Source organism: Frankliniella occidentalis, unplaced genomic scaffold (genome assembly GCF_000697945.3).
Source record: "Frankliniella occidentalis isolate FOCC.00 unplaced genomic scaffold, Focc_3.1 Scaffold112, whole genome shotgun sequence".
Classification (NCBI taxonomy): domain Eukaryota; kingdom Metazoa; phylum Arthropoda; class Insecta; order Thysanoptera; family Thripidae; genus Frankliniella; species Frankliniella occidentalis.
This window is the reverse complement of record NW_026267240.1, coordinates 854,083-880,919: the sequence shown is the minus strand read 5'-3', so window position 1 is coordinate 880,919 and position 26,837 is coordinate 854,083. Positions and strand designations below refer to the sequence as shown.

At 39.5% G+C, this 26,837-nt stretch overlaps 8 protein-coding genes across 11 annotated transcripts in view; 4 read left to right on the top strand and 4 right to left on the bottom strand.

The window, feature by feature from the left end:
• Positions 1-566: 566 nt before the first annotated feature.
• Positions 567-2,865, top strand: LOC113212807 (nucleotide exchange factor SIL1). The gene is made up of 6 exons (XM_026431632.2): positions 567-858; positions 942-1,419; positions 1,496-1,595; positions 1,676-1,891; positions 2,013-2,354; positions 2,430-2,865. Exons 1-6 carry the CDS (start codon positions 708-710, stop codon positions 2,742-2,744), a joined length of 1,602 nt encoding a protein of 533 aa, XP_026287417.1. The 5' UTR covers positions 567-707; the 3' UTR covers positions 2,745-2,865.
• A 33-nt stretch (positions 2,866-2,898) lies between these two features.
• On the top strand, positions 2,899-5,730 carry LOC113212808 (uncharacterized). Its single transcript, XM_026431633.2, has 5 exons — positions 2,899-3,067; positions 3,746-3,982; positions 4,078-4,278; positions 4,428-4,551; positions 4,632-5,730. Exons 1-5 carry the CDS (start codon positions 2,916-2,918, stop codon positions 5,481-5,483), a joined length of 1,566 nt encoding a protein of 521 aa, XP_026287418.1. The 5' UTR covers positions 2,899-2,915; the 3' UTR covers positions 5,484-5,730.
• Positions 4,987-8,057, bottom strand: LOC113212809 (protein SHQ1 homolog). Of its 3 annotated transcripts, none has more exons than XM_052270158.1 (9): positions 7,677-8,028; positions 7,234-7,597; positions 6,967-7,153; positions 6,673-6,881; positions 6,460-6,583; positions 6,198-6,358; positions 5,955-6,115; positions 5,712-5,873; positions 4,987-5,136 (listed from the first exon to the last, which is right to left on the bottom strand). In XM_052270158.1, the coding sequence occupies exons 1-8, from the start codon at positions 7,817-7,819 to the stop codon at positions 5,744-5,746; spliced, it is 1,479 nt and encodes a 492-aa protein (XP_052126118.1). In that variant the 5' UTR covers positions 7,820-8,028; the 3' UTR covers positions 4,987-5,136; positions 5,712-5,743. The 3 variants fall into 3 exon arrangements, with proteins under 3 accessions (XP_052126118.1, XP_026287420.1, XP_052126117.1); XM_026431635.2 differs by lacking the exon at positions 4,987-5,136 and having other exon boundaries at positions 5,523-5,873; positions 7,677-7,835; positions 7,912-8,057; XM_052270157.1 differs by lacking the exon at positions 4,987-5,136 and having other exon boundaries at positions 5,523-5,873.
• Positions 8,058-8,143: 86 nt separating this feature from the next.
• Positions 8,144-13,846, top strand: LOC113212805 (ATP-dependent DNA helicase Q4). Its single transcript, XM_026431629.2, has 11 exons — positions 8,144-8,553; positions 8,640-10,844; positions 10,953-11,522; positions 11,614-11,725; positions 11,808-11,983; positions 12,052-12,264; positions 12,354-12,566; positions 12,656-12,815; positions 12,889-13,075; positions 13,154-13,286; positions 13,363-13,846. Exons 1-11 carry the CDS (start codon positions 8,443-8,445, stop codon positions 13,591-13,593), a joined length of 4,311 nt encoding a protein of 1,436 aa, XP_026287414.1. The 5' UTR covers positions 8,144-8,442; the 3' UTR covers positions 13,594-13,846.
• On the bottom strand, positions 13,772-14,538 carry LOC113212810 (phosphatidylinositol N-acetylglucosaminyltransferase subunit P). Its single transcript, XM_026431637.2, has one exon. It carries the CDS (start codon positions 14,400-14,402, stop codon positions 14,016-14,018), a length of 387 nt encoding a protein of 128 aa, XP_026287422.1. The 5' UTR covers positions 14,403-14,538; the 3' UTR covers positions 13,772-14,015.
• A 386-nt stretch (positions 14,539-14,924) lies between these two features.
• On the bottom strand, positions 14,925-18,654 carry LOC113212806 (uncharacterized). 2 transcript variants are annotated; one of them, XM_026431631.2, is made up of 2 exons: positions 17,956-18,654; positions 14,925-17,527 (listed from the first exon to the last, which is right to left on the bottom strand). In XM_026431631.2, exon 2 carries the CDS (start codon positions 17,431-17,433, stop codon positions 15,577-15,579), a length of 1,857 nt encoding a protein of 618 aa, XP_026287416.1. In that variant the 5' UTR covers positions 17,434-17,527; positions 17,956-18,654; the 3' UTR covers positions 14,925-15,576. The 2 variants fall into 2 exon arrangements, with proteins under 2 accessions (XP_026287416.1, XP_026287415.1); XM_026431630.2 differs by having other exon boundaries at positions 17,969-18,651.
• Positions 18,655-18,769: 115 nt separating this feature from the next.
• LOC113212811 (deubiquitinating protein VCPIP1) lies at positions 18,770-23,447 on the top strand. The gene is made up of 14 exons (XM_026431638.2): positions 18,770-19,187; positions 19,324-19,573; positions 19,655-19,767; positions 19,857-20,006; positions 20,100-20,247; positions 20,336-20,531; positions 20,613-20,744; positions 20,824-20,931; positions 21,037-21,168; positions 21,304-21,518; positions 21,608-21,693; positions 21,779-22,062; positions 22,150-22,331; positions 22,414-23,447. Exons 2-14 carry the CDS (start codon positions 19,340-19,342, stop codon positions 23,014-23,016), a joined length of 2,583 nt encoding a protein of 860 aa, XP_026287423.1. The 5' UTR covers positions 18,770-19,187; positions 19,324-19,339; the 3' UTR covers positions 23,017-23,447.
• A 137-nt stretch (positions 23,448-23,584) lies between these two features.
• Positions 23,585-26,837, bottom strand: part of LOC113212790 (proton-coupled amino acid transporter-like protein CG1139) — a 3,625-nt gene continuing 372 nt past the window's right edge. Inside the window, exons 2-11 of the mRNA XM_052270153.1 lie at positions 26,622-26,693; positions 26,394-26,470; positions 26,202-26,300; positions 25,960-26,110; positions 25,753-25,874; positions 25,538-25,622; positions 25,182-25,457; positions 24,590-24,768; positions 24,048-24,235; positions 23,585-23,965 (exon numbers count right to left, since the gene is read on the bottom strand). Coding sequence (XP_052126113.1) covers positions 23,715-23,965; positions 24,048-24,235; positions 24,590-24,768; positions 25,182-25,457; positions 25,538-25,622; positions 25,753-25,874; positions 25,960-26,110; positions 26,202-26,300; positions 26,394-26,470; positions 26,622-26,693 — 1,500 coding nt within the window. The 3' untranslated portion in view covers positions 23,585-23,714. The remainder of the gene's footprint in view (positions 23,966-24,047; positions 24,236-24,589; positions 24,769-25,181; positions 25,458-25,537; positions 25,623-25,752; positions 25,875-25,959; positions 26,111-26,201; positions 26,301-26,393; positions 26,471-26,621; positions 26,694-26,837) is intronic.

Genomic DNA, 26,837 nt, shown 5'->3' with positions numbered 1-26,837 from the left:
TTCTAAGATATTGTAACCGTTAACAAGTCCTTTATTTGTTGTTGATTTCCTTGCATGCCATGGACATTCCAAAATTTAAAATCACCGATTGCGCATGCATCTCTGTTCAATTAAACATTCTAAGTTTCAAATATATTCAGAAGCCAAAAATACTATTATGAACATTCTCTCATTTCAAAGCAAACTTGTGATAAAAAGCAAAATTAATTTTATTTTAGGTCTCTTTGGGAGACAATTAAATGCAAGAACTATTCTCATGTCCGTTAAATTTATTTATATCTTCAGAAAAGTAACTATTATTTTACATTCAACATTACTGTGAAAGAAATATTATAATTTATTGGAAGATGTGTAGCTGAAAATTATATTAAAATTTCTTTGGTAATCGTGTTCGACTTGTTTCTTCCTAGCTCATATCTCTCAAGCTCCTATGTATTTCACAAAGTCCCAGAGAACATTTAAAATTTCCCGCTTTAAAAATGGCGGATAAGCCAGGCAGACGTTCTTGCACCTCATTGGTCCAAATCATCCGAAACCATGGCAACAGCTGATGCAATCGTACGCCTACGCGGCCAGCAGAAGCAGAAAGCACGAGAGAGTGAGAGGGTCAACGAAAACATAACCACCGGTGCCCACTTATTTACCTACCCATACACAGGCAATTGTGCATTTTGACTTTCTATTTCTATTTCATTTGTTTAACAAAAATGATTTGGAGGACGAGTTTGTATGCCAGTTTTGTTGTTGTGGCGGTGCTCTGTGGAGAACCAAGCACCACGACGACGAATTCAGAACATGAAGAAAAGAGCGATCCCGACAAATTTGTACCTACCTCAGAATGGCAAAAGGTGGCCAAGGGTAAGTAAGCTTTGCTTTTCTATTCACCTGCCCTATGCTCAGAGCAACCATCATTTTTAACAATATTACGTTTTCGTAATAAGGCCAGCCTTTACCAGCTGGTCTTCATTACAGATTGAATATTTACACTGGTGACACAGAAGTGAAACTTCTTGATACCTCTAAGTCCTCTGAGACTGGTGATTCTAAAACTGATTTGCTGGTTGTGGAATCGTATGAAACTGATGAAAGCTCCACGGAGACTCTGTATATGAGCAAAGATGAGTTAAAAAAGGTTTTGGCAGATGTCACTGCTGACGATGCAATCCAAGAAACCATCGACTCCGACAAGCAGGAAAGTGTGAAGAAGAAATTCCGCTCTTATGAAGATTTGAAAGAGGAATTCGGGTCACTGAACCTTACTGTTAAAACTGATATGGAAATACTTGGTGACCTTGTTGGAAAGGCAAAGGATATTTTCAATACCAGCAATGATGAAGAGGACATTGTGACCATATTAAAGGATCTAGAATACCTTGTTCATCAAATTGACAATGCAAGAGAATTTGTAAGACTTGGCGGGCAAGTATCTTATCTGCTAAATTGTTGTTTTCATTATGTTTGTCTACATACTCTTAACTTTTTATCATGTTTCCAGCTTGACAAATATTATTATACCAGCTTTGAACTCATCATCTCCTGCTGTTCGAGCCAAATCTCTGTGGCTCCTAGGATCAGCATCACAGAGTAACCCAAAGGTATATTGAACTTATTGCTGTTTTGTTCTTGTATTATATCAGTGCTTTAGCGCAAATCATTTCCCCATTTTTATCTACAGGTACAAATTGCCGTTTTGCATGCGGGTATCATGTCTAAACTGGTTAAGGCATCAATACTGGATTCTGATGTAACAGTACAAGCACGATCTATTTATGCCCTCTCTTGCCTCACCAGACAATTTCCTGCTGCTCAGGCAAAACTAATTGAGGAAGGAGGACTTTCATCTTTCAGTAATATAATCGACAATGAACGTTCATCTGATTTGAAGACTAAGGTACTCCTCTAATATTTTTGGCAAGCTATCTCTAAGGAGATACCCTTTTCAATGAAGAAAGATTGTCCTTTTGTAGTATATTTACTCTTTTAAATTTAATGATTTGTTTTTTAATTTATAGATAAGAGTAATTACATTAATAAATGATTTGCTTCTGGAAAGAAAATATGTTAAAAAGGCTGTGGAAGAATTTGAACATTTGGACTTGTCAAAGGAAGGTGATGCAGTAAAAAAAATACAGCAGCATAAACAGCGGGAACTAAAAGAAAAACTACGACAGTATGATGCTATGAATTTAGAGACGCGTATTGTTGAAGATGGATGGTGCCACAGATTATCAGACTTTTTAGGGAAATTGTATGAAAGTGAGTGGAATGCTGGGCGAACACAGAGAAGGGATGATCTGGGCTCAGTTATGTCAAAAGATCTACCGTATAGGCCTGAACATGATGCCATAGAGAAGGTAATAATATTAGTCTGTACTTTGAAGAAAACTGCATAAATTTTGATATATTAAACAATTTTTTCCACATTACAGGTTTTGAATACATTGCTTGTAGTGAAAAATTTATGTTCCACTGAGTTTCAAAATGACTTAAAACTGGCAAAAGTGCTCGAATTTTTTTTATCGTGGTACAAAGTTTTAAGTAATCGTGAAGAGGTGCTGAGAAAGAAAGCTCTTAAAACTGAGTGTGTGGATTCAGATGAAAAGTGTCTGCAAGAAGTTGATTTTGAAAGTGCATTAGATAGTAGTGAAATGTATTACACTACCATTGCTGAATCATTACAGACACTTATAAGTTTCATTCAAAGAAATAATATAAGTACCAGTGGTACCAGAGATGAGTTGTGATGAGTATTAAATTGAATTTGGCTGTATTGTGATATATTTTCTATGTGTTAATTATTAATTACTGTTAAATAATGTGTTATAATGTGTTACTAGTGATAGTAAAGACTTTCACACTGTTAAACCTTCTCATTTAAAAAAATTAAAATGTAATTCATTGTGAAGGCAACTTATATGTCTTTTGTAGATGGCTGTGGTGGTGATAAGGCTATCCATTTGACTCAAACCTTTCTTGTAATCACAATAAATCTTGCAGAGTGGAGGTCATTTCAGTGCTGTGCAAACAGATCCAACACTGCATCACGAGGATGCCTTCTCCCCTGCAGGTTAGTAATACTTTTGAGAAGGAAAGTGCCATTCCTGCTAGGAATGTCTTGTGAGGAACTTGGTAGACATTTTAGAGTAATAACTTTAACTATTACTTTAACTTTGACGAAACTTTAAAAGGTTTAGAAGCTAGATTTAGATTGAAGTCCTTTAGTACATATGTGCTGCTATGTAATTGTGAAAAAGAGTAGATGACTAAAACATACGAGGCTTGCGACTTCTTGTTATTGCAAGATCACAAAAGCAACCTGGACCTAGAACAGCCATATGTCTGTTCTTTTTTTTTTATTTTAAGAAAATAAACAGGAATAACATACATGATTTGTTTATAATTCTTTAAGAAAGATTTATCAAATTTTTACTCACTGCTTCAACACTTTGTACATTAAAAGAAATATATTATGGTTGACCATTGAAGCATGACAATATGCTCGGAAATTCTGCCACTTTGCTTTTAGGACCTCTGACCCCTACCCTAATTGCTGTGCCAGCACAGTTCAATGTTCGCCATTTTATCAGATAATTACGTACTGTAGCGTCATAAGTATGCCATCAGAATGAAGTAAAGAACTGGTTCAAAACAAAAACCTTTCACCATGTTTTAAATATTTTTTTTTTTTAAATGGAGCAACAATATCTTATTTTATAAAAAGCACAATTGTTTTCCTAAAATGTAGGATGGTGAGCCCAGCCGCTTGGTTTCTCCTTCTGGGAGTTGTGAGCTGTACATCCACATTAGAACCAAGAACAAAAGTGGAACACAATGCCACTCAAGAGCCATTCCTTGATCAATGTACTCTTGTTCCCACCTGGACAATTGGTGGGGAGACAGCAGTTAATTTAGTGGGGCAAAATATTACAGTGGTTGCCCTCTTAAATTCGAGTAGAGTCTTTGGAAGAAGACAGGCCGCAAGGTAAGCAATCAATTGAAGATCAAGTGTCTTTATGGTAAATAATTAAAACTCAACAGATATTTTAAAGGGAAAATAACACTTGACTGTTCTGATAGGCTCAGTTCCCTACGCAATCGTCTCTATCAAGCTGGCTTTCCAGACATCAACTTTTATGTCATTAACTCCATAATGGCAACAGATAACACTGATCTTCTACAAAACGAAGCAGTAGACATCCCTGTATACCAGGAATTACCAGAGGCCCCAGTAAGAGATATTTTGGGAGCAGATAACGACCACATCCTTGTATTAGATAGGTAAGGCAAAGGAAATGATAACTAAATTTTAGAACTTTAATTCAAAATTCTACTTAAATAATAAAAAAAATTCAAAATGTTTGAAAAATTAATTAAATATAGAAACAAAACTTTTGTAATCCTAAAGAGTGTTGAATTCTTTCTTAAAGGTGTGGGCGAATGGCATACCAAGTAATAACTCCTTTCAGTAAACTTATCTACCCCTATGTTAAAGCAGCTATTTTATCAACCTATAAAGATAATCCTTGTGGTTTCTGTAACAGTACTACAAGTGTAAGTAAATCTGTTATGTAAGAGTCTTGAAGCTTAACTCCTTGTGTAAAATTGCAAAAACCAATATCTTTGTGCTGCAGGTTGATTATTCTCAGGATGAAGACGAGATCACAACACTCAGATATGCCTCAGATGAACCAGCTCATGATTACACTGAGCTTAATTCAACAATTTCTGAAAATGATTCCAAACGTTTTGCACTAAAAACAGGCTACATAGAAGGTAACCAGAGCCTTCATACAGATTTGCATCAAGCTGAGTCCACAATAAAAAATCAACTAAGTCTTCAAAATCTAACTGCTGCAGAGCCACGAGAGCTACTGTATGTGCCAAAGGATGAATCAAGAGTAGATATTCAATTCAGAGCTGTTTCAAGAAATCCCAGAAATGACATTTACAACTTGTCATCACCTAAAGCCTATGATCAACATCCATCCATTATCTCCTTAGCCAGAATTCCAGGAGAACAAGAACCTTCTAAGAACTGGAACTGGTTTGAGCCCCAGAATTCTGCAAGTGGTGAGCCATACTCTACAGAGAACAGTAACAGTGAATCTGTAGAGGTGGTGCATCAGGTAAAACCACCTAAAACAGGAAAAAAAAGGAGAAAAAAAGCAAAGACTAAAGACCTTAAAACAGATAACTTAGTAAGGGAACCTCTCTTTAATCAAAACGTTGACTGCAAAAAACTGGAAAAAAGTAGTAATGCATTGGTACCACAAACATTTTGTGATTCTAACTCTCAAGAAGTTATTCATGATTCTATGGAGGCCTTGGTTAACCAAACACAACGATTATTTGACTGGTATCAGCGTCAGATTGAGAATGGCACATCAAGTGAGGAGGAATATGAAAAATCAAATGTACTTAAGGAGAAAATTATTGAGCATTACAGTAGGCTACTTCCCTGGCTTAATTTTAAATTAAATTGACCCGATAGACCGAGGTTTAAGATTAAATCATTGTTTGAGTGATCTTCCAATATTATTTCATATTTGATTGTTCATTTTTTTACAGTATGATCCAAAAGTTAATAGTAATTACTATGAACAAATAATAGTAGAATAAACACTTGAAGTATAAAAATAGTTCAGTAAGTGACATTTAACAAACAATAAGTAATGTATAATAAAATCTGGGAAAATTCTAAAATTAAATACCTTTTCATAATTGAGGAAAGTCATGGGTCTTTTCATTTGTTTTCCTCTTCCTTATCAGAGAGATCATCTGAATCCAAACCAGATGATGAAGATGAAGAGTCCTCTGATGAAGTTGAATCATCCTCACTATCTGATGAGTCAGACGAATTTCTCTCACAATCTCTGCAACATTAATTTTCATTAAAAACTTATCATATCAAGCATATTATATGCCAGCATTTTCATAATACAGTGAATCTAGACCTTTTTACAGAGAGAGAAAGGGTTGCAATATCCTCGCAAAGAGTGACTTGGGATATTTGTTTGGCAGCAGCTGCTGCTTCTTCTTCTTCTTTTTGAACAAGGTCTGCTGCCATTTCTAATTCGTTCAAGTCTAAGCTAACATCAGCCTTACACAGTACAATCTGAAAACAAAAAAACAACATTGAATAAAAAATTATTTAGCTTTTAAAAAATGAAAAAAAGAAAAAAAATGTACTGCACTACCTTGTCAAGTGCAGCGGAAAGAGACTTGATCTGTGATTCAAAAGCTTTTTGAATCCATATAATATAGTCTCTAATATAGAGTTGATTTAAGAGGTAACGAGGTTCACTATTGTTAAACATGACATAGATTTCTAACAAGCACTTAAGAATGTGCTTTTTTCCTATCAACAGAAATACAATTTGTAATATGGATAAGTTAAAAAGCACACCATGCTCACAGGGAGGCACTTCATAGTAATGATTTCTATATCAGGTCACTTGCCTAATTTCAGAATACAATTTACATCACCAAGGACTTTCATTGCAAGTTCCCAATGTCGAAATAAAGGGTAACACAAACTTCGACGAACAGGAACTACAGCTGCGTCTCTTAAGGTAGTTAAGTTCTGCTTGGACAGGAAAGAAAAATATAAAATCTGATCAGATGTATAAAAAATATTTTAAATACATGTTCATATACATCTTTATAATATACCTCAAACCAACTTAAAGTTCCACTTAATTTGTTCACTGTCCAGGCAGATTCCACAGTATTTTCTCCCATTGTACTGCGTATATTGTAGGCATATCCGAACAATATGTCAATTAGTGAAAATGAAACTAGAAACTCCTCTCTTTTGTCCAGTAAGAACTCCTTCTTTGGAAGATCTTTTAAAATATCAACTTCTTCATCCAGGTACTCAACTAAATATTACAACAATATGTTAATGAACTATGCAATTATTCAAACAATGAAAAATATTGCAATGGTCAAGTGTCAAAAGCACACCTTGTGAGCTCTTTTCCCACCAACATTCGAAGGTTAGCAATGACTCAATGTACTCTGGTTGTGCCCAATCAGCCAAGTAATGATCATCACTAAAATCCTCTGCTTCTTGTGCTAATCGTAACTTGGATCTCTCTGAGATTGGTGTTGAGTCAGGGTCTGGTAAATCAACTACCTCCAAAAACTCAGTCTAAAGCAGAAAAATAGAATTAAAAATTAAAATAAGTTTCTAAAAAGAACTGATGGTTATGTCTAGGAAACATCGTTTACCTTGAAGTTCTGGAATGCTCCTGACAGTTTGTTAGCAAACCCGTAATGTGGAGCCGATAAAAGAAAGTCTTCTGATGGTTCATCATACGGGCACTGGTCAATGTACCATTCACTTCCATCCTCATCACTATCTTCACCATTGTTTTCATCATTTTCATTGTTACAATCAATTACTTCAACAACAGGTTTGGCAATGTCACGTTTCTGACTTTGGCTTGGAGTGAGCAGGGCTGTTATAAAATCTAAGTTTTCAAAGAACTCCCCCTTCGTCACTTTCTGAACAGACAAGACAAATGTTCCAGAGTCCGCATCATAGCTACCCTTTGAAGCATCAGTTTCTTCAATGTGGCCTGAAAGATGAATCCTGCCGACAGACGCCCAAGATAAACAATTAATTGTGTCGCCTGTAACTCAATATACAGGGAGCAACGTATATGACTTACCTTAAGTAATAAGGTGAGGCATAGAAGCAGAAGATATCCAGATCTGCATAGATCTCTGCATCAGCGATGCTTGCATATGGTGCATGAATGGTGAAGATCAGATCAGCATCTGTTTGATCTACTTTAAACCGTGGAGTAATCATTGCATACAATTCTAACCTAATTTTAGTCAGACGGCAATTAGAGTTTCACCCGCCAGAAGAGCGAAGACAGTAAGTCTGAAACTTTATTTTACCAAACACTTTATATCATCTTCTTCAGGTCCTTCCAGGAATTGAAGGTAACTAATTTAGGAATTAACGATAAAACTCAAATTGGATCTTCTCGTTCACCACATGTCTCAGCAGACGTAAAACGTAAATAAACAACAAAGACGAAATAAAGGAACGTAGGTGTCGTGACCGAGGCTAGTTGACGAATCTCTCATAGTAGCTTTCAAAGTAGCCTCGCTTGGAGCAGCCTCCTTGTCCTTGTATGTAAACAAAAGGCGGGAAAGTGCTTACTTGTTCCTACGTATAGTTTCTGTGTTTTATTATTTATTTTACTTTTACCTGACAATTGATAATTCTTACAGTCAGTACTGTGTACTTCGTAGCCCCATTGTTTCTATAGCTCGCTATGGTTATTAATGCTTCATTTCATTTATTTACATAAGACACGATAGTAAACGTAGAAGTGTCTTGTTCTTCGTGGTTAGCATGTTTGGTTCAAAGACGGCTTTTTCTTTTATAACATTTTTACGACATTGATTTCTAAAAAGGATAAGATGGATAGCTTTTCAGATCCTGCAATAAAACTTAAGTACAATAAGTCGAAACTTAAAGTAAAACTTTGGGAAAGTGAGTTTAGAAAGAAAACTGGGAACAATCCTTCAAAGGTGTGTGTGTGTGTGCTGTTGATTGTCTACTCTTTGGTCATGGTGGAATATAGCAATGCTATAATTTTTTTCGAAACTTTGTACAGGATGACATCAAAGAAGCTCCGTGTGAAATCAGAGACGCCTACAAGTGGTATTGGCAAATCAAGATCCATGCGCTAGGGCAAGATTCGTTGCTAGATGCTACTTTTGTTGAAACAAAGAAATCGGAACCAACAGCTGAGGCCTCTGTCTCTGATGATAGCTCAATTAGTCATAGCAGCTGTTCTGACGGCAAGAAGACCGTAATTGACAACCATGAGCAAAAAGTTGAGGTTGATTGTCCATCAAACTCAATCAGCCCAACCCAAATGCAAGGACCAATTGCTGAGAAGATTGTCCCTCCTACAAAAGACAAGCTCATCTCTGACTGTATTGAGAAGACAACCGACACCTCTGTTCCTCTTCCAACATCAGTATGGGGTTCTCACTTGAATAAAACTCGCAGTCTTGATGATGATGCCCCAAAGAAAAGGAATCTCAATCGTTCATCATCGTCATTTCATCTGTCTGAAAAGCTTTTTGTTGGTGCCAAGTTTAAAAAGAGAAATCCAAGGAAATCATTGTCTTTTGCAGGAGGAAGAGGAAAAGATAAAAGTTCTTTAATTTCATCTGACAGCCTCATTGCAACATCTGACTCATCATTTTCTTTGGACAATTCCCAAGGGCTTGATGATGGATTCCCTGTCAGTGATCTTGAAAAGGAAATGAAAATGGAATCCAGCTTTACCTTTGGGAATCAAGATTTCAAGATGGTCAGAAACAATGCCGCTCCTCATTTCCACCCAGTTAATGCCGTTCAAAAAATGATAGAAAGTGATATGAAGACATCGAAGCCTAAAGTTGAACGATCACTAGACAAAGGATGGCTAGAAAGAGTAATGCAGTTTGAAGAACATTCAGGTCAGGAGACCAAAAAAACTGTAGCTTTGTCTCAAACACAGCGTGCTGAGTGCCAATCCACAATTGCTCAGTCAGCTTTCTCTGATGAAAGTGATGATGATATTATATACGGGAGTGATAATGAAAGCAAAAGCCCAAGAAAAATGGAAAAGGAGGAGAAAACTCGACTTGCATTGCGATCCACTGCACTTCAGGAGCCTAATCCTGTAGTAACAGCACTGAGTAATGAACCTTGTTCAAATACTTCACCATTAACTGAAAATACTGAAGGAAATGTTAAGAAAAGAAAACTAGATGCTATTGAAGCTGCAATGGCCGTGCTCTCCGAGCGAAGGAAGAATGACAAGACTATTGTTCAGCCTAGCAAGAAACTTAAAAGGGCCATTTCATCTAATCAAGATAAGCATATCTCTGATGAAGAGGAGAGTGAAAACATTAAAACTTCTGAGTCATCCTCTACCAAGAAACCAGCTAAAGCAGGAATGTCCAAGAAGGATGTCTTAGAAAAAAAAGTAGCAAGTGGATCCGTGAATGATAACTTTGTTCGTATTAACATGAAAAAGAAAGTCTTTGTCAGAGGAAAAAAGACTATGAATTTTCAAAAGTACAAGAAACAGCAGTGGAAAAACAAGAAAAGGGAACTTTCTGATCAAGCAAGTGCATATATGAGTCGTCTAGATCCCAGCGACAGTGCTGCCGGTGGAGGTTTACAGAAGTGTTTCCAATGTGGAGATGTTGGTCACTTTGCAAGGCAATGCACTAAAATGAAAGGGGATAGTCTAATGCCTAATTGTGAAGAAGGGGAAGAGGAGAGCCCCTTCCCCTCTCTAGAAGAAGTTGAAAAAATGGCTAAAGATAAAAAGGAAACAGTACATTTTCGACCACGGAACTATTCCAAAACCAGCGATCCTTGTAGTAAAGTCATACCTTCAGAAGAAAGTAATATTAGTACAGCAAATGACATATGTACTGAAGATATGGTATTTGTCGATCCAACTGAGAATGGAGAAGAAGAAAATGATGATGTGAGCATAATGAATGAGCCAGTAAATAATTATGAGAAGAAGTTTGGATCAGTTGAACCACTGTACTCCTTGACTCAGAATGGTTCTCTCATAGATACTCCATCTGAAGTATATGATTGCCTTCATAAATTTGGCCATGAAAATTTCAGGCCTGGTCAAGAAGCAGCTGTCATGAGAATTTTATCAGGTTTATCAACACTAGTTACCCTCTCAACTGGCTCTGGAAAATCCTTATGCTATCAACTACCAGCATACTTATTTTCCTTGAAACGGAAATGCATAACATTAGTTGTGTCACCTCTTGTCTCTCTTATGGATGACCAGGCAAGTGGAATATAAATTCTCTCATGTGTTTGAGAATATGTATTTTAAATCTTGTAACCGATAATTAACTTTGAATCCTGTTATTTTTTTTTTATTTATGTACTATAGATTTCTGGACTCCCATCATTTATTAATGGTGCAGCTCTCCATACTGGGCAGACTGAAAAGCAGCGGGAGAAAGTCATTGAACTGGCAAAAGCTGGTAAACTGCAATTTCTTCTGGTTTCTCCTGAGGCAGTTGTTGCTGGGGAAAGAAAAACAGGATTTGGCAGCTTGTTGCGTTCATTGCCAGATATAGCGTTTGCTTGCATTGATGAAGCCCATTGTGTATCTCAGTGGTCTCACAACTTCAGACCTTCATATCTTGTTATATTTAAAGTTCTTCGGGAAAAGCTTGGTGTCCAAACTGTGTTAGGTTTGACAGCTACAGCAACTCAAGCAGCAGTGTCTAGTATTGTTGAGCATATGGAAATTCCTGATGGTTGCCGTGGTGTAATCAAAGACACACCTTTACCCAATAACTTATTACTCACAGTTTCACGTGATTCACAACGTGATCAAGCGCTTCTAGCTCTACTTAATTCAACAGGATTTAAAGACTTTAAATCAATTATTGTATACTGCATTCGACGTGAAGAGTGTGAAAGACTTGCTGCTCAATTAAGAACATGCCTCAAAGTAGGTATTTGTAAAAAAAACATACCACTTTTTGTACCAAATGTTAATATATTTTTAGCTTTTGAACACTTAAGATTAATTTTTTCCTCAGAATTCCACAGAAGTTACCACTGGGAAGCGGAAAGTGTCTCCTATTTCAGAAGCATACCATGCTGGACTGAGTTCTAGCCGGAGAAAACAGGTACAAGCTGGCTTCATGTCTGGTAAGTTTGAAATCACTGTTTCCAAAAATTGAAGCTGTTCTACCTCTCTTGTTTTCATATCTATTCTTCTATTTTTTTTTAGGTCATATACGTATTGTTGTGGCTACTGTGGCATTTGGGATGGGTATTAATAAAGCTGATATTCGTGCCGTAATACACTTTAACATGCCACGCAACTTTGAAAGCTATGTCCAAGAAGTTGGACGAGCTGGACGAGATGGCCTTCCATCTCAGTGTCATTTGTTCCTCAATAGTGAGGTACAGTTTGCTGTCATCAGCAATGTATTGTAGTTTTCTATTTTTATTGATACAAATATTTGTTTCAGGGCAGGGATTTGAATGAATTGAGACGACATATATTTGCTGATTCAGTTGATAGGCACACCATAAGAAAGCTTTTGCAAAGAGTGTTCGTACCCTGTAAGTGTGGTGAAAGCACTGGGAATTCCAATAAAAATCTTGTGTCATCTACTATAGAACTAAAACCAGAAGTACAAGATGCCTCAGACAAGCTTTCTGATGAAATTTCTGATAATCAGGTTCAATTTTACAGTACTTAAGCAATGATTAATATTTTTTTGAAATTACAGCTAATTGTATGACATTTATGAACCTTTTGTCACTCCAGGAAAAATCTACACATTGTACCCATCATGAAGTAGCGTTCAGTGTTGAACAAACAGTAGCTGCTTTGGATCTCCCGGAAGAGAACATCACAACATTATTATGTTATCTAGAGCTACATGACAAGAAACTTGTGCAAGTAATGCCTAAAGCGTATACTTCCTGCCGCATACAGAGCTACAAAGGCATGAGACATATTAGGGAGGTAGCAAGATCAGTGAGTGTTTCAGAAACCGTTGTTCATTTAAATATTTGATAGAATTGAGAATCAAATACTGTATTATGTATTTTCTTTTCTTTTACTAGTGTCCACCATTAGCAATGGCTATAGCTATGAATCTTATGAATGGCAATTCTCTTGATAAAAACCCCCAAATTGAGTTTCCTGTGGTAGAGATTGCTAATACTATTGGCTGGGATAGTGGTGTGGTGAAACGAGAACTAATGAATCTTGAGTGGTCGAAAGGTATTGAACATGTGCTACCAGGATTATTCATCTCTTCTTTCTTTCCATTAATTTTTGTATCACCCTTTCACAGTAAATGGGAACTCTCGACGATCTGGAATAAAAGTAGAGCTCTTTGATTTGGGCTTCCGTCTAAGAGCCCCTGGAAATTTATCTCCTGAAAAACTGGATGCAGCCCTTGACTTTCTACATGACAGGGTTGTAAAGCAAGAGCAATCTGCTTTAAGTCAGTTGCAAACAATTTTCAACGCTGTAACAAGGTAGTGTATTTGAGTGAACAGTATTTAATTATCTAGTATTTAAACAGTTTATTTGTACTAATATTCTATCTGTTTTAGTGTATCTTTCTCAAACCTTTCTGCAATGGAATCGAAACCAGAAGAATGGGATAAGCATTCAAATGATTTGAAAAAAATAGTGAGAGCTTATTTCCAAGAAGAAAAAATTATGACTATTAACTTAAAGACTGAGGTAAACTATATGACAATAAGGGATTACTATCTACTATTTGTAGCAGAATTTACATTTTTTTTTCTTTTTGCCTCAGGAAAAATTGGAAAATGGTGATCAAATAGCCAATGACATTAGGCAGATGGTGTTAATGTACCGTGACACAAACTTCACAGGCCGGGCAGTAGCACGAATATTTCATGGGATCGGGAGCCCTAATTTTCCTCCTCAGGTTTGGGGAAGATGCCGCTTTTGGCGTGCTCATTTAGAGTCGGACTTCAAGCTTATTTGTCTCTTAGCTACCAGAGTTTTGCTCAAAATGCGATAAATTTGCTGTGATATGCTGTGGCTACAGTTTAAAGGACTCAAATTTGTGTGTAGATTGACATTTGCTATTAGCAATGGTTTTGTGGGAAATTTGGGTTTCGCTCAATTCATATATGAAAAAAATCTATGCATGTGATGACTGAGTGCCAAGAATCAGAAATGGAAATGAAGCTAGTCAATTTTAAGTGTTCATCAATTTTATTTTTGTTTTATATTCTTAAACTAGCAATAAAACACATTGCATACTGTACAAATTTTTGACCTCATTGAAGTTTATGGGCATCAGAAAAAATTCTATAGTTCTTATAGTAAACAGGAAAAGATCACTGGGAGATGTACTTGAAGTGAAAGTAAGTGCCACAGTTTCAGCTTAACATGCGGCATGAAATGGTATTCAATGAATTTTTCACCTTACAGTAAAAATTATAATTTCCTATCAAGGTATAAGTGATGACAAACTTCTGCCAATGACAAGTCTGACGCAGGAGGTATTTCAGAAACCATTGTCTCGTCTAAAGGTATCGAATGGTTGTCAGTAATAGTTCGCATATCAGTAACAGGTGGAACAATCATGAAATTAAGGCCAGGATAAAACAAAAAGGCAAACAAAGCTAATAGAACACAACCATAAATTGGTAAGGTAACAGCCCATGATTTCATAGGCCAGTAAGTCAGACCTAAAGAATGCAAGATAGCGTCTGGTAATATGGCCCACACAAAGTAAAGACCAAGTGCAGAACAGGACCCCAAGTACAAGACAAATCCATACACTGCACGACTTGGTGATGGAGATGGTGTATGTTCTGGCATTCTGATTGAAGGGGAAGTTACTTCACTCAATAATGACTATAACTATCTCCTGAGGGAGGCCCGAATTTAGCAATTGTGTCAGTGCAAAGTATTAGATGATCCATAAAGCCATTTACTGCTACTCTTAATTGCCGAGCCTCTTCACCCAAAAATTTCCTAAACACAGAAAAATTGATCAAATTTTCATTAATTTAGGATTCCATTAGAAAATATTAGTGGAGAATCTCTACATTTGGGTTTTATACTTACACTTTTAACGTGTCCCGGTCACAGGTAATATATTTCTGAACTTGACTGCGCTTAGGCTCTGAGCCAACTCTTAGAACGTTGTATGCTATTTCAGCCTCCCTCTCAGAAGGGAATGGAACTTCAACATCACTGCAGAATGTGTTAAGGTTTGATACAAAAGTCTTTTATGATAGTTTTGAGAATTTAAAAAGAGAAGTATAAAAAATAATGCAATAATTTCAGCATTAAAAATCCCCGTTAAAATTACTTTCTAAATTAAAAAAAGAGTAGATAAACAGTACAGAGTCAATGGTTTAATAAACATTTCAGAGTCTCAGTAAGAAGAATCAAAATCAAATTGTTGGCCCACAAGTTTGCCAGTAAAACTGTTAAACAAAGTCAATTCAATGAGATATAAAACAAAAATAACACAATAGAGAATGAAAATACAAATATACAACAAAAAAAAAAAAAGTGCTTCACAAGCAATATTCTACAAGAAGTTTTCAGTAAAATGAAATAACAAATCACTGAAAATTAGCTTTCCAACGGACAGCATTTGCATATCACAGAAGACAAGTTTGAGCCAGCATAAGAAGAAATACAGTTTAGAATGTAGATGGACTTGTGCCTGGAACATGCAGGGTACAATTATCTTGCTCATCCTTAAAACAGGATGGATCAAGTACGCCTTCGACAAACACAACAAGCTTAAAGAGTTAAGATACATGAAAATCAAATAAGGTTTTGAAGTTACAATTTCAATACAAAGAGCTGTAATGAAACTAGCACATGTACTACCCATGCTTTAGACCCTACACTTATGAGGAGGTAGAACATTTACAAATGTAACTGAGCAGGAACAAGCAGATTATTGATTTCACTGAATGGTATTGTTCATTATGTAGAATCTACATAAAATGACTAGAGTGGAAGTTGAGAAAGTCTATCTACAGTTCCCATCATTTGCTGCAAGCCAAACTTCAAACAAGTACTTTGCCTCTGGAGCACCATTCCACTGGCGTTCAGTACTTGCAAGCTTAAAATCTTGGAGGAGGTTTTTCTCTGCAATAATGCACTCTATAAAACGCAAGCAGCTGTGGGCATCTAACATGCTTTGTTTAATTGTACCATTGTCTGAAGAAAACCCAAGAAATGGTTCCTCAGAAGAGTTTTGCAATGGCGACAATTGCTCACATTCCACCTGGTGAGAAGTTCCAAAGGATAACATAGTATCAAGCACATCATTTATCTCCGACTCTACCTTTGCGATTCCGTTATCTGTTTCTGGCAAAGGGCTGGAAAGCGGCTTGACAATGAGATGAGCTTTAACATCTGGCTGATCAACCCTGTCTTCAATGCACACATCCTCTGATGTACATGCCAGAGTAGGTGTAGGTTCAGTTTTCTTTGGAGACGTGGGGGGAACATGAAAGATCAAATATTTTGGAACATCAGAATCTGCTAGTAAAGCAGGGTGAAGTGCCATTGCATATGGATCAACATTATCCACGTCAGGAAATTCTATTTCAATCTCCCCCTCAACTGGGGTTAGTTCAACGTCAAATTCACAATCTGAGTCACAATTCTCTTCACTTCGACCTTGGGCAATGAAATTGCAGTTATTTGTAAGAAGGGAGTAGGCTGGTGGTGGGAAGCTGCCCACAGGTTCAGCACGTACTTCACCTAAAGTTTGAAGCATTGATTGCAAATGAGGTAGCACATTTGTAATACTGGGGAGATCACCAGAATTTTCAAAGCCCTCCAGAGTTTTAATTGTTTCATGAACACGAGAAGCAAAATTTATCTTATTTAAACTGCTGGAAGAATCATGAATAATTGGGCTAAGAATCTCTGAGATAGCTGCTTTTGGAGTTGGAAAGAGACAATATAAAATGATACCCTGCTCTTCACAGTAACGTGTTACATCAATGTTGAGACGACTCCGTCTACCGTCGACAAGAAGTAAAACTGGGAGGGTAGTATTTTCTTGTTCAAGCCATTTTCTAAATAAAATGATATAGTCAAGAAAACTTTTTCCAGTTAAAAGACCAGATTCTGAATAGGTTTGAATGCACTTTGGAGGTAATAAATCCAAATCTTCTTGTGGCATTCCTTGAGAGGGGTAAACAAACATGAGAGGAGCCATTCCTCCAGCTGCAGTGAATGTTGCAACTATACTGATATAATCCATTCCAACAGGTAGGCTGTCAGATTGATCAGAACTGTCACGAGGTTTTTCATCTATACGGTCATTACGTTCTTGATCTGTTAAAAGACCTGTAGATGAATCAAAAAGAAATTCAGCATGGTCGACATTAAAAATCCGATGTGGAGAGTCAAGAACATTTTCATGTCCTAGGGAGGTCAGGAATTGACGAACGTGCAGACACCATTGTCTAACTTCTTCACGTGTGGTGACCGTGCGAGTTCTTCTAGGTCCTGCAGCCATATCAGTACTTATTTCATACACTTTGGGATGACGAAGCAAAAAGTTCCGCATCCAACTACGACCAGGGCGACTATTTTTAAAGGATGTTTGACGCTGATTGTTTTGAATGACAGCCTGGGCCATGTCTTTCAAATCTTCAGTTTTGAGAGGAAAACCTCGCTGATAAAGGTCTATGGCCCATGACTCAAGGGTTTGTTCTTCTGCTTTAGTCAAAAATGGATTAGGACCTGGAGATGTTTCTACAGGTCTTTTACCATCAAGTTTGTCAAGTAAAGTTGAGCGGGGTATATTGAACTCCTTGGCTGCCTGTCTTCGAGACATGCCTTTCCAAATAGCATGCATCGCTGCCATCACATCTTCTGGTTTGTAATTAGGCCTCACACACTTGATTTTCTTCAAATATGAGCGCCGGAGTATATTCTTTCGCTTTCGGTGCTTATCAATGCTAAGGCAATTGGTTAAGGACAATGTTAAAATGTTCTTTCTTGAAGCTTCTTAAAACTAAAAAAGTAACTCATACAACAGTTTTTACTTAAACCAACAGATATGACTCAACAGGGTGTGATAGGCAAATAGCATATTTCCTGGTTAATTAAAGACAGCAAAATGTAATACAAGTTGACTGAAGTAATCCACGTAAATAGTGTTTTTGAGTCTCATAGATATTGAAATTGAACAAAAAGACGTGAGTAAAGGCTCAGTTTAAAATGACAATGAAACTCCACTCGCACAACCTAACCTTCAACAATTTAAGTGTGAGGAAGTGCAGTTTAGATACAACAGTCAAATTGTCTTGAGTAAAATAACTGGCTGTAATAATGGTGCGAATTATCAAAGTTTTGAGGAGCAAGGCGGATCTTAGAGTACGGATACATGAAAAGGATACACAACGAGAGCGTTGGCGCGGGCTTTATCCATTTCGTCTTGTCAGGAGGAATCAGTATCTTGCTTCATAGACAATGTCTTCGTCATTTGCTTGGTAGAGGAAGACGAAAAGAGGCACAATTTATTCGGTTATCGGTCAACAATTTAGTGCAACAGATGTACAGAGAAGTAAACTAGAACTGTCGCCAAGCACGGCGTAAACACTACACATCAACATAACCGCACTTGCGTCCAGGGTTGCCAGGAGCCGAGCGAGTCAAGTCGCCCGAGCCGAGCGCGAAGTGCGCCCGAGTGCGCCCGGAGCCGTTCGGCCAATGAAATCGCCCGAAAACGCCCGAAATCGCCCGGGGTATTCAAAAATCGCCCGGCTGGCGCCCGGGATTTTCCGGGAATTCCAGCTTGTCTAAGGGTGTTTTGTCACAAATATTTGCATAAAGTTTGTAATTATGCTTTGTTATCGTGCCTTACATCGGCATTTTACACATTTCCTTCGAAAACGGATGAAATAGGCCTAAAAAACATCAAAAAACACCCAAAAAACGGAAAGTCGCCCGAATCGCCCGGTTCAAATTAAAAATCGCCCGGAAATCGCCCGGGCGCATTTGGACCTTAAAAGTGCGCCCGGAGTCACCAAAAATCGCCCGGCGGGCGCAAAATCGCCCGGTCTGGCAACCCTGCTTGCGTCGTTCCGGCGTTCCGTTCCGCGTTCCGTGTGATGAGTGTTGGTCTTCGATTGTTTCCCTCCACCCCCCCCCCCCTTCAGGTGCCCCCTTACGCCCCTTATACTACGTATGAGAATTTGCACAGTCAACACATGTCATCACGACGACAAGACTTTACTCAGTCGTCAAAATATCCTTTAACAACTTCAAACTCTCTCTCTGAATACTTTTTTCACAAATATTTTTGTTATTTGTTTCTTTCCATACCTGAAGTGACCTAAAAGTTAGATAAAGATTTGGCTTGTAAACTTCTCATTATTCCTTTGTTGTTGTTGATATCATTATCAGTTCAGTTCATTGATGTGATGAGTTGAGCATACGACGGACGGATGGGATTTAGCCACATTCAGTCAATTTATTTCCATTCGTCTTAGCAGTTGTTCAGGTTTAACTTAATGTGCAACTGCTGCTTGCACAATTGGATATTGGTGAGAAATGATTGTTGGTTGGTAAATCTTAGGCGGAGGTCCACTGTAAAGGGTGCACAAAGACACTCAGGTTTGTCCAAAAAAACATTATAAATGATACAATGATTTTAGTATTTTATCTTAGTTGTTCTGGTGTATCATTTTACGTCATGCAACTACATCAGCGTAAAGTGTTCTTTTTTTAGTAGCATTTGCTAATGTTTCAGGTGTTTTTTGGTCACAATGTTGTCATCCGTCTCTCCTGGAAGAATCTTATCTGGAACATGTCCAGCAAAAGGCTGTAATGCTGTAGTAATTTTTTCAGAACCAGCACAAGACACTTATTGTTGGTCTTGCAAAACACAGTATCCTGCATCCTCTCTGTTAAATGCTTCTGAAATTCGTGACAGTCGTGAAGCACTTCTAGCATTTTTAAAATTGTTGTCTGACATTCCCTCAAAAAGTGAAACTCCAGTTGTAAGTCTTTATCTGCACTGTATTTTAAAAATATGGGAAGAAATCTATGAAGTTTTTAAAAATATTCTTTCTAAATTGTAGACCAAGGTTTATGGCCTATCAACATATCATTGCAAACTTCTATCACCACTTCTGACCATATATGGAATAGATAAAGCAGGGAGAGCCAAAACAATCCATGAGCTTAAAAATTGGTAAGACATTTATTGCATCACAATAATTTGTTTTTTTATCCGTGTACTTGTTAATTTTGTAATTATTTTTTAAAAATTTATCTCTGCAGTGCAACCTTTGACTGTAGCTGGCTAGGTGACCGCAGTTTTTATATTGATTCTGATCATATATCATTACCAGAATATGGACAAGATGAATCAGGAAGTGTTAGGTACCTTTCTGGAACATTGTCTCTATTACGTTCATTTAACAATGATCGGTATGTATTGCATGGTATTCTCATGGTCCGCAAGCTATCCAGTTTTGTTCTATTAATAACTAATGTAAAGTAAATTGTTATTCTGTTTTTCAGAGATGCTTTAGTTCCTTTGCATGTTGATGGTGATGGACATTGCTTGGTTCATGCAGTTTCACGAGCTATTGTGGGAAGGGAATTATTTTGGCATGCCCTCCGAACTGGTCTGAAACAACATTTGACAGAAAATTTGCCGCAATACAAGGTAAATTATCTTACTGGGCTTATTTCATATCTTTCTCATTTTGCATAGAGTATTTAAATTCTATCTTTAATGTGATTCTCCCACATAGGAGCTGCTAAATGACTTTATAAATGCATCTGAATGGAAAGACATTATAGCTGAATGTGATCCTGAGTATTCACCAAGTGATAATGAGATTTTGGGGCTTCGGAATGTACATGTATTTGGTCTTGCGAATGTGTTGAAAAGACCTATTCTTCTCGTAGATTCTGTGGCAGGAATGCAGAGCTCAGGGGACTATTCAGGTGAATTGTTAGTTATACTATTGAAACAAAAGTTGTATATCTATAACCTTACACAAAAATTTTTATCTTTCCCTTTTTTAGCATTATTTCTTCCTGGTTTGATACCTTCTGACCAATGCAGAGATCGTAATGGTGAGCTGAACAAACCTATTTGTTTAGCCTGGAGCAGCTCTGGACGCAACCATTATATCCCACTTGTCGGTATAAGAGGATGTAAGCCCAAACTCATTGTGCAGTGAGTTTTTGCATTCTTGGATGTCCTATGATTGTTAAACTTCATTGAATTTTTTAGGTGACCATCCGTTATTTCCGCGTACACTTTTGCCGAAAGTGTGGGGAGTGTCTCAATCAATGATTGAAAATTATATTGAATTCAATGAAAATGACTGTCTGGTTATTGGTATGTTTTTGTAGGGTCCAACGTCCTTTGGTTTTCATATTTTGGTAAAAGTCTGTTGATCTATAAAGTTGTGTAATTTATTTGTATTTTATTATTCTCCTACAGGTGGGGGTAAAACCATGCAAGACTCATATTTATCAAAACTAGCATCTGGCATGGATGCACTTTTTCATCAAAAGCAGGGAGTGGATCCATCTCTTGTGGCTGATACATATTACTGCAATTTCAAAAGAGGAGGTCTGTTTGTGAAATTCTTGAAATTACATAAGCATTTTGGAAACTAAAGTTTTACAAAATGACAAGCTTCTGAACATTTTTTTGAGTAGTGTGGTATGAGTATAGAAACTCATGTTTTTTGATGTAATGTTTCAGCTGCTTTTGATATGAAACCTGTTGAAGTTATTCATGCTACCAAAGTAGCTCTTCAGGAAAGGCGGCTTGTCCGCTGTTTACATTGTAGCAGTGTAAACTTACTTCCATTGAACTCTGAATGGCTTCGTCCTCATGGAATTCTATATAAAATCGCTAAAATGCAGAGCGCTGGAGGAATTTTACAGGACAACCAAGTGTATACCTTTAGTAATTACGTAAGGAAAACTTCTCATTTTTGTGGTAATTGAATTTTGATGATTAATTAGTTGCCATCTTTCAGTTATCCGACTGTCTCTGTATCTAGGGCATCACATGTGTTTACAATGCTCGCAAAGATATGCTTGTTGTTGAGAAATCACAGCATCTAGACAAGTGTTCTTGGTGTGAAAGGCAAGTTGTCACCATGGGCATGAACTTGGTTATATGTCTTTCCAAGAAATATGAGTTATAATTTGATTTTTCATTATATTTTTAGCAATCAGTTACGTTTAGTTCATTTTGATGGGAAAATATTGTATGAAAATGGAGATAAAACAACTACCCCAGTGAATTCTCCCAGAGTACGTTGTAAATGCGGTTTCAAACACTGGTACAATGGTCGAGAGTATGATAATCCACCTATGAAGATTCCAATTTCCTTTGAGTGGAAATCACGGAAGATAGTTGAGGAGGTGCTTTGGTTTCAAGATGAATCCGATCCATCTCTCAATAGTGATCCCTATCAAATTGCTGCATTCATAATCCATAAACACCTTCCTGGTAAGCATTCTATTTTCTCCTTTGTATTACCTGCCTTTTGCTGCCTTTTTTCTTGTTGTTTAAGTAAAATTTTGATTGTTTACAAAGGTGAGAGAGAGACTGGCAGAGTTAGACAGATTGTGTTAGAATGTCTTCTTGGAAACACCAAATATACTGTTCCAACATCCACACAGTCAAAACCAGAGAGTAACGGTTCAGTGGATTTGGACCCACATGTTGGTACAAAAGAATCTATCCCCGAAAGCGTATTGCAAGGATCACTAGTCAAGGTAGATAAATAATTTTTTGAACTCCAAATGATTGCTTTTTTAAATTTTAGTACCAATGTGATGCAAATTCTAATATTTCCAGAGTCATGGTCTAGCAGAGAGGACAGAATCAGAACCAGCCAAAGTATTGGATTCTAAGGGCTTCCATTCAATTTCGACTCCGAAGAAACGTCATAGTGATACTCATGGAGGCGCACTGCCCAAACAGCGTTCTACACCTGCCTCATTAGCAGCAGCTGCTGCCATTAGTCGTGCTGAATCCAGTGGAAACCCTACTAGTATTACAAGAAGAGAAAAAGAAACTTCTATTGCAAGATCAATGCCAGAGAAGGAAGAAAGTCAAAAGAAAACAATAAGACTAGGCCCTGGATATTCTGTTATATCTAATGCTGAAAGTGATGAAATGATTGCCAGACAAAAATTATTGGAAGATGCTTTGAAAACCACTGAACTGTTAACAGACTATTTTGCATCATTCACAGATCACAATTTATACAACTCTCGCAGTCAAACTAAAGCAAATACCACCAATGCATCTAGTGTTTCTCAAAGAGTGGAGAAATCAAGAAAAGCGGACCCAGGCTATGGTAGTTTATCTAGAGTGGCAAACCTTTTAAATGTTGGTGGTGATCGTTCTGATTGTGATGATGTTTTGACAAATAGTGAAGATGAGAGTGATCTGTAATACATCTTTTTATTTTATGTTGATCTTTTGTTGTTAAAAAAAGTTTGTCTCGTTTCAGTGGGATGATGTCCCACTGATAATATGGAGAAAAGAACTGAAAGACCTTGAAGTTACCTTATGGTGTTTATCATACTGTGGTCATTTAAGTGGGTTAGTGTTGTTAGATTTGTATTTATTTCTAATCTTAACTAGTCATGCTTGCTTACCCTCTTCTCTGTACTAAAGTTACTATCTATCTGAAGTATTACCATGTTGAAATAGGCATTAATTTTCCATTCATGCCTTGGTCTCATTTTTTAATATTTTGATTTAATCCTTCTTTTCTAAATGTGTCATGTAGCATGAAAGTCAACAAAATTTTCAGAAGATTCATTTTGATGTTATTTAGATGTATTGGTTTTTGAAATATACGGTTTGTCCTATCATTCAAATGTTTAGAAGGTTTCACTTTTTCTCCGCAAAGGGGAACTTATGGGTCATGTGGGCTGGTTCGGGTTTCCGAACTTCTTATCTATCTGCCGGATGCTTCCTTTCTTATTTGTAGTCCTATAATAACGTGACACGCCGCTTATGTTACGTAAATACAGAAAAATATTTTTATTTATAGTTTATGCATTGTATGGCATCACAGGTTTGCTTATAAAAATGCACGTCATCAGTCTTAATGGTTTGAAGTTTGGTCTGATGATGCTATTCGCTCATTTGTTCATGTCCTTTATAATGTCGTTGATGCTGACGTAGGTACCGATGACGAGCGCCACGAAGCCCAGCACCACCACGGCGCCGTCTCTGACGACCAGCCACACGAAGGAGCGCCGACTGGGGCACGAGTACCAGAACGTGGCCATGTGGATCATGGCTGGGAACGTGAGTCCGATCATGGACAAGCATAATGCTCCGACGAGCGAGATGACCAGACCCAGGTTGGTGAAGATGGCGCCCAGCGTAACTGCAAACGGAGGCGCCGTGAACGTGAGTGCGCAATGCAGTGAAATGGGAACGAGGTGGCTGTGAAAAGAAACTATACTTACAGTGGACGAGCACGATGGCGGTGCGGACTAGGTACTCGTACAGGAGCTGCGTCCTCGGTGACAACTTTCTGGCCTCGCACCGCGGCAGCAGAGTCTTGGTCCAGATGGTGTCAAAGTTGACGTAGTTCATGAGTCCGTGCGAGACGAAGATGGCGAGCGCCATCATGAGCTTGACGCACTGCGCTAGGCTGCGGGAGGGAAAAGTCGTCGTCACACACCGCGCGTAAACCGCACCTCGCTGACAGCGGGGAACTTAAAGTTGAGTCGTAATTTTTGGCGAGTTGTACAATTTCTATCGGCTTTAGGCGGTGCCAAACTTCACGTCCGGTGAGCGGAGCAGGCGCCGAGCCCCTGTGGGGGTGGACCGGCCCGCCTAGCCCACCTGTACGGCGGGTCGGCCTACCCCCACAGGGGCTCAGCCCGGCTGCAAACGGCCAGAGTCCTGTTACTGACCCAAAATAGGACTCGAAAACCAGCCAGCACCAGATCAAGCTAGCAATCCGACATACTATTTTGGATGACATATATGAGTATATACTCACACTTCATCTTGAGGGAGGCTGAGGGTGACGGAGGCCTCAACGGCGTTTCCGAACTGCAGGTACCCGAACAGCCCCAGGCAGATGAAGAGCACGACGATGGGTACCATGGCGCGGTTCAGGACGCCATTCCAGCCCCCGAACGCCTTGGGGTTCTTCATCTCGTTCTTGAGGGGGATCATCTGGAAGGAAATCACAAACGGGGACCGGTGAGCATGGACGAGCCGTCACGTTCCTTCAGCGTGTCTGGCGTTGACCTTCAGGCTAAGGAACGAGTCCAGATCGGCGTCCGGGCCAAGAGGAAAGAGAACCTCCTCCTGGAACGTCACGTTGCCCCCCTCCCCCCTCTGGGGGAAGCCCCTCCAGACCCCCTTGCATGCCTCGGGGTTTCTCCGGGGCTCTTTTCAAGACAGGTTTAGATTTACCGACGTACCGGGTGTGGAGCGGACTACGCAGTGTTGCGTACTTGCCTACGCCTGTAAGGCGCCATGGCCCCTCTCCGGCTCAAGAGGGTTTGTAACTCTGCGGGGCCCTCTCTGATACACCCCCCGGTACGTGTGCCTGTGCCATTCATGACTGCTAACGATATACTCACCACCCCCATGGCTTCTAGGGAGAACATGGCCGTGCCGAAGAAGAGCGGGAACTTGGAGAGTTCCCCGACTGCCACTTTGTCGTCCAGGACGGGGATGGACCTGAACACGTAGTACAGGATGACCCCGAAGCTGCCCAGCGTGACGGAGATGGCTATGGTGGAGAAGGGCGCCAGGTACTTGAGGTCGCGCACCCAGCTGAGCAGGATGAGGGGCACGGTGACAATCACCATCCAGACTCGTAGGGGCAGCGCGGTTCCCGTCCACGTGTCCACGACCTGAAGCATCAGTTCGCGTCAGAAAGCTGTCATTTCGGATATACGCGCCACGACAAAAAAGTAGCAATAACAGTACTCACCGCCTGCATGTTGGAGGCAACAAAGATGATGTAGGCGATGCAGGCTCCCATTTGGTTGGCCAGAACGAATGTATTGATACAGCCGCTGCAATGAAGGAGAGGCATTGAAAACGTGCCGGTAGAATAGAAACTTACTCGGTAGTGACTACCGGGTAGTCCACAGCAAAAGATGGGGGAGGGGGGGGGGGTGATGGAAAATAAACAAAACCGCTTACCTCATATACCTGGCGAGCCAGCGCAGCTTGGGCGGTCCGTCTTCCAGGGCTGCGCGCCCCACCTGGGGGTAGCTCAGACTGGGCACCCGCCTCCTCTTGGAGAGCTCGTACTCGGAGTCGATCTGTAGACAAGAGTGGTGTCAGTGAGTGAGAGAGCTCTGCCTTCCCCATGCACCAGTCCTCTCCTCTCGCCGGCGCGGGCAGTACCAGCATGTGCACGGCCAGGGTGCAGATGACGCCGATGATGGCCGTGCCGATGAAGCCCACCACGTAGCCGGCGTACTTGAAGGCCTCCGGCATGGCGAGGATGCCCGTGCCGATGCAGCCCTTGAGCAGGTGGAACAGCGTGTCCACGTTCCTGGAGCAGGCGGCAAATGGATGATGTGAGAAAAAGGGCCCGGCCCTCTCGCGCCTTCCTGGAGACCGGGCATCTCGCCGCCGATACTCACGAGGTGGGGTGGGCGACATCCTGGTGGTCGTGAGGGTCGTAGTCGTCGGCCTCGACGTCCTTTGTCCGCCTCACGGCCTCGCCTTGCGGATTGTTAGCACTGCGCACACAGAGATCAGCAATTATTTGGATCTCTGAACAGTTTAAAACAGTTCGCATCCCACATGAATGGCTTATATATTTTGCGGCGTACCTGACGCTCTCGTTGCTGGCTGGATGCTGGGCGTGCTGTCGGTCATGCGACTGCAGGTCCAAGTCGCCCGTCGACGACTGAAATCAAACAAACAGACGTATACTTAAACATGAGGTAGGTGTAAGAGGTGGACAGCCCCACTGTAGGTCGTACAGGGGATTGATTTTTCGCTGATGTGGACAATTTTTGGCAGATGATGCCCGATCGTCTCACCCCGACGACACCCACCTCGTCCACCTTTAGCCGACCCGCTTGACTCCCGGGCTTAGCGATAGCGTTGTTGTTCTCCAACACACTCGGCTACTCGAGTCGACCGGTGGGTGGGAAACATTTTCGTCCTGATAGGCACGTTGTTGATGGCGCTGGTCGGGCGACAGTGCACGTGATTTAGCAAAGATACTGAAGATCCATCCCTGACAGGTAAACAATCATTGGGGGGGTGGG

Bases quoted from the DNA above. Each gene is read 5' to 3' on its own strand.
- LOC113212807 (XM_026431632.2), top strand. From the start codon at position 708: ATGATTTGGAGGACGAGTTTGTATGCCAGTTTTGTTGTTGTGGCGGTG. The intron at 859-941 runs GTAAGTAAGCTT...TTTCGTAATAAG, and splicing joins ATGGCAAAAGGTGGCCAAGG to GCCAGCCTTTACCAGCTGGT. The intron at 1,892-2,012 runs GTACTCCTCTAA...TTTAATTTATAG, and splicing joins CATCTGATTTGAAGACTAAG to ATAAGAGTAATTACATTAAT.
- LOC113212808 (XM_026431633.2), top strand. From the start codon at position 2,916: ATGTCTTTTGTAGATGGCTGTGGTGGTGATAAGGCTATCCATTTGACT. The intron at 3,983-4,077 runs GTAAGCAATCAA...CTGTTCTGATAG, and splicing joins GGAAGAAGACAGGCCGCAAG to GCTCAGTTCCCTACGCAATC. The intron at 4,279-4,427 runs GTAAGGCAAAGG...TCTTTCTTAAAG, and splicing joins CACATCCTTGTATTAGATAG to GTGTGGGCGAATGGCATACC.
- LOC113212809 (XM_026431635.2), bottom strand. From the start codon at position 7,819: ATGATTACTCCACGGTTTAAAGTAGATCAAACAGATGCTGATCTGATC. The intron at 7,598-7,676 runs GTAAGTCATATA...GTCTGTCGGCAG, and splicing joins GCCTCACCTTATTACTTAAG to GATTCATCTTTCAGGCCACA. The intron at 6,584-6,672 runs GTATATTATAAA...CTGTCCAAGCAG, and splicing joins GAACTTTAAGTTGGTTTGAG to AACTTAACTACCTTAAGAGA.
- LOC113212805 (XM_026431629.2), top strand. From the start codon at position 8,443: ATGGATAGCTTTTCAGATCCTGCAATAAAACTTAAGTACAATAAGTCG. The intron at 11,726-11,807 runs GTAAGTTTGAAA...ATTTTTTTTTAG, and splicing joins ACAAGCTGGCTTCATGTCTG to GTCATATACGTATTGTTGTG. The intron at 12,567-12,655 runs GTGAGTGTTTCA...TTCTTTTACTAG, and splicing joins TTAGGGAGGTAGCAAGATCA to TGTCCACCATTAGCAATGGC.
- LOC113212810 (XM_026431637.2), bottom strand. From the start codon at position 14,402: ATGCCAGAACATACACCATCTCCATCACCAAGTCGTGCAGTGTATGGA.
- LOC113212806 (XM_026431630.2), bottom strand. From the start codon at position 18,000: ATGGATAAAGCCCGCGCCAACGCTCTCGTTGT. The intron at 17,528-17,968 runs GTATCCTTTTCA...CAATTGCCTTAG, and splicing joins CGCGCCAACGCTCTCGTTGT to CATTGATAAGCACCGAAAGC.
- LOC113212811 (XM_026431638.2), top strand. From the start codon at position 19,340: ATGTTGTCATCCGTCTCTCCTGGAAGAATCTTATCTGGAACATGTCCA. The intron at 19,574-19,654 runs GTAAGTCTTTAT...TCTAAATTGTAG, and splicing joins CAAAAAGTGAAACTCCAGTT to ACCAAGGTTTATGGCCTATC. The intron at 21,169-21,303 runs GTCTGTTTGTGA...GTAATGTTTCAG, and splicing joins CTGCAATTTCAAAAGAGGAG to CTGCTTTTGATATGAAACCT.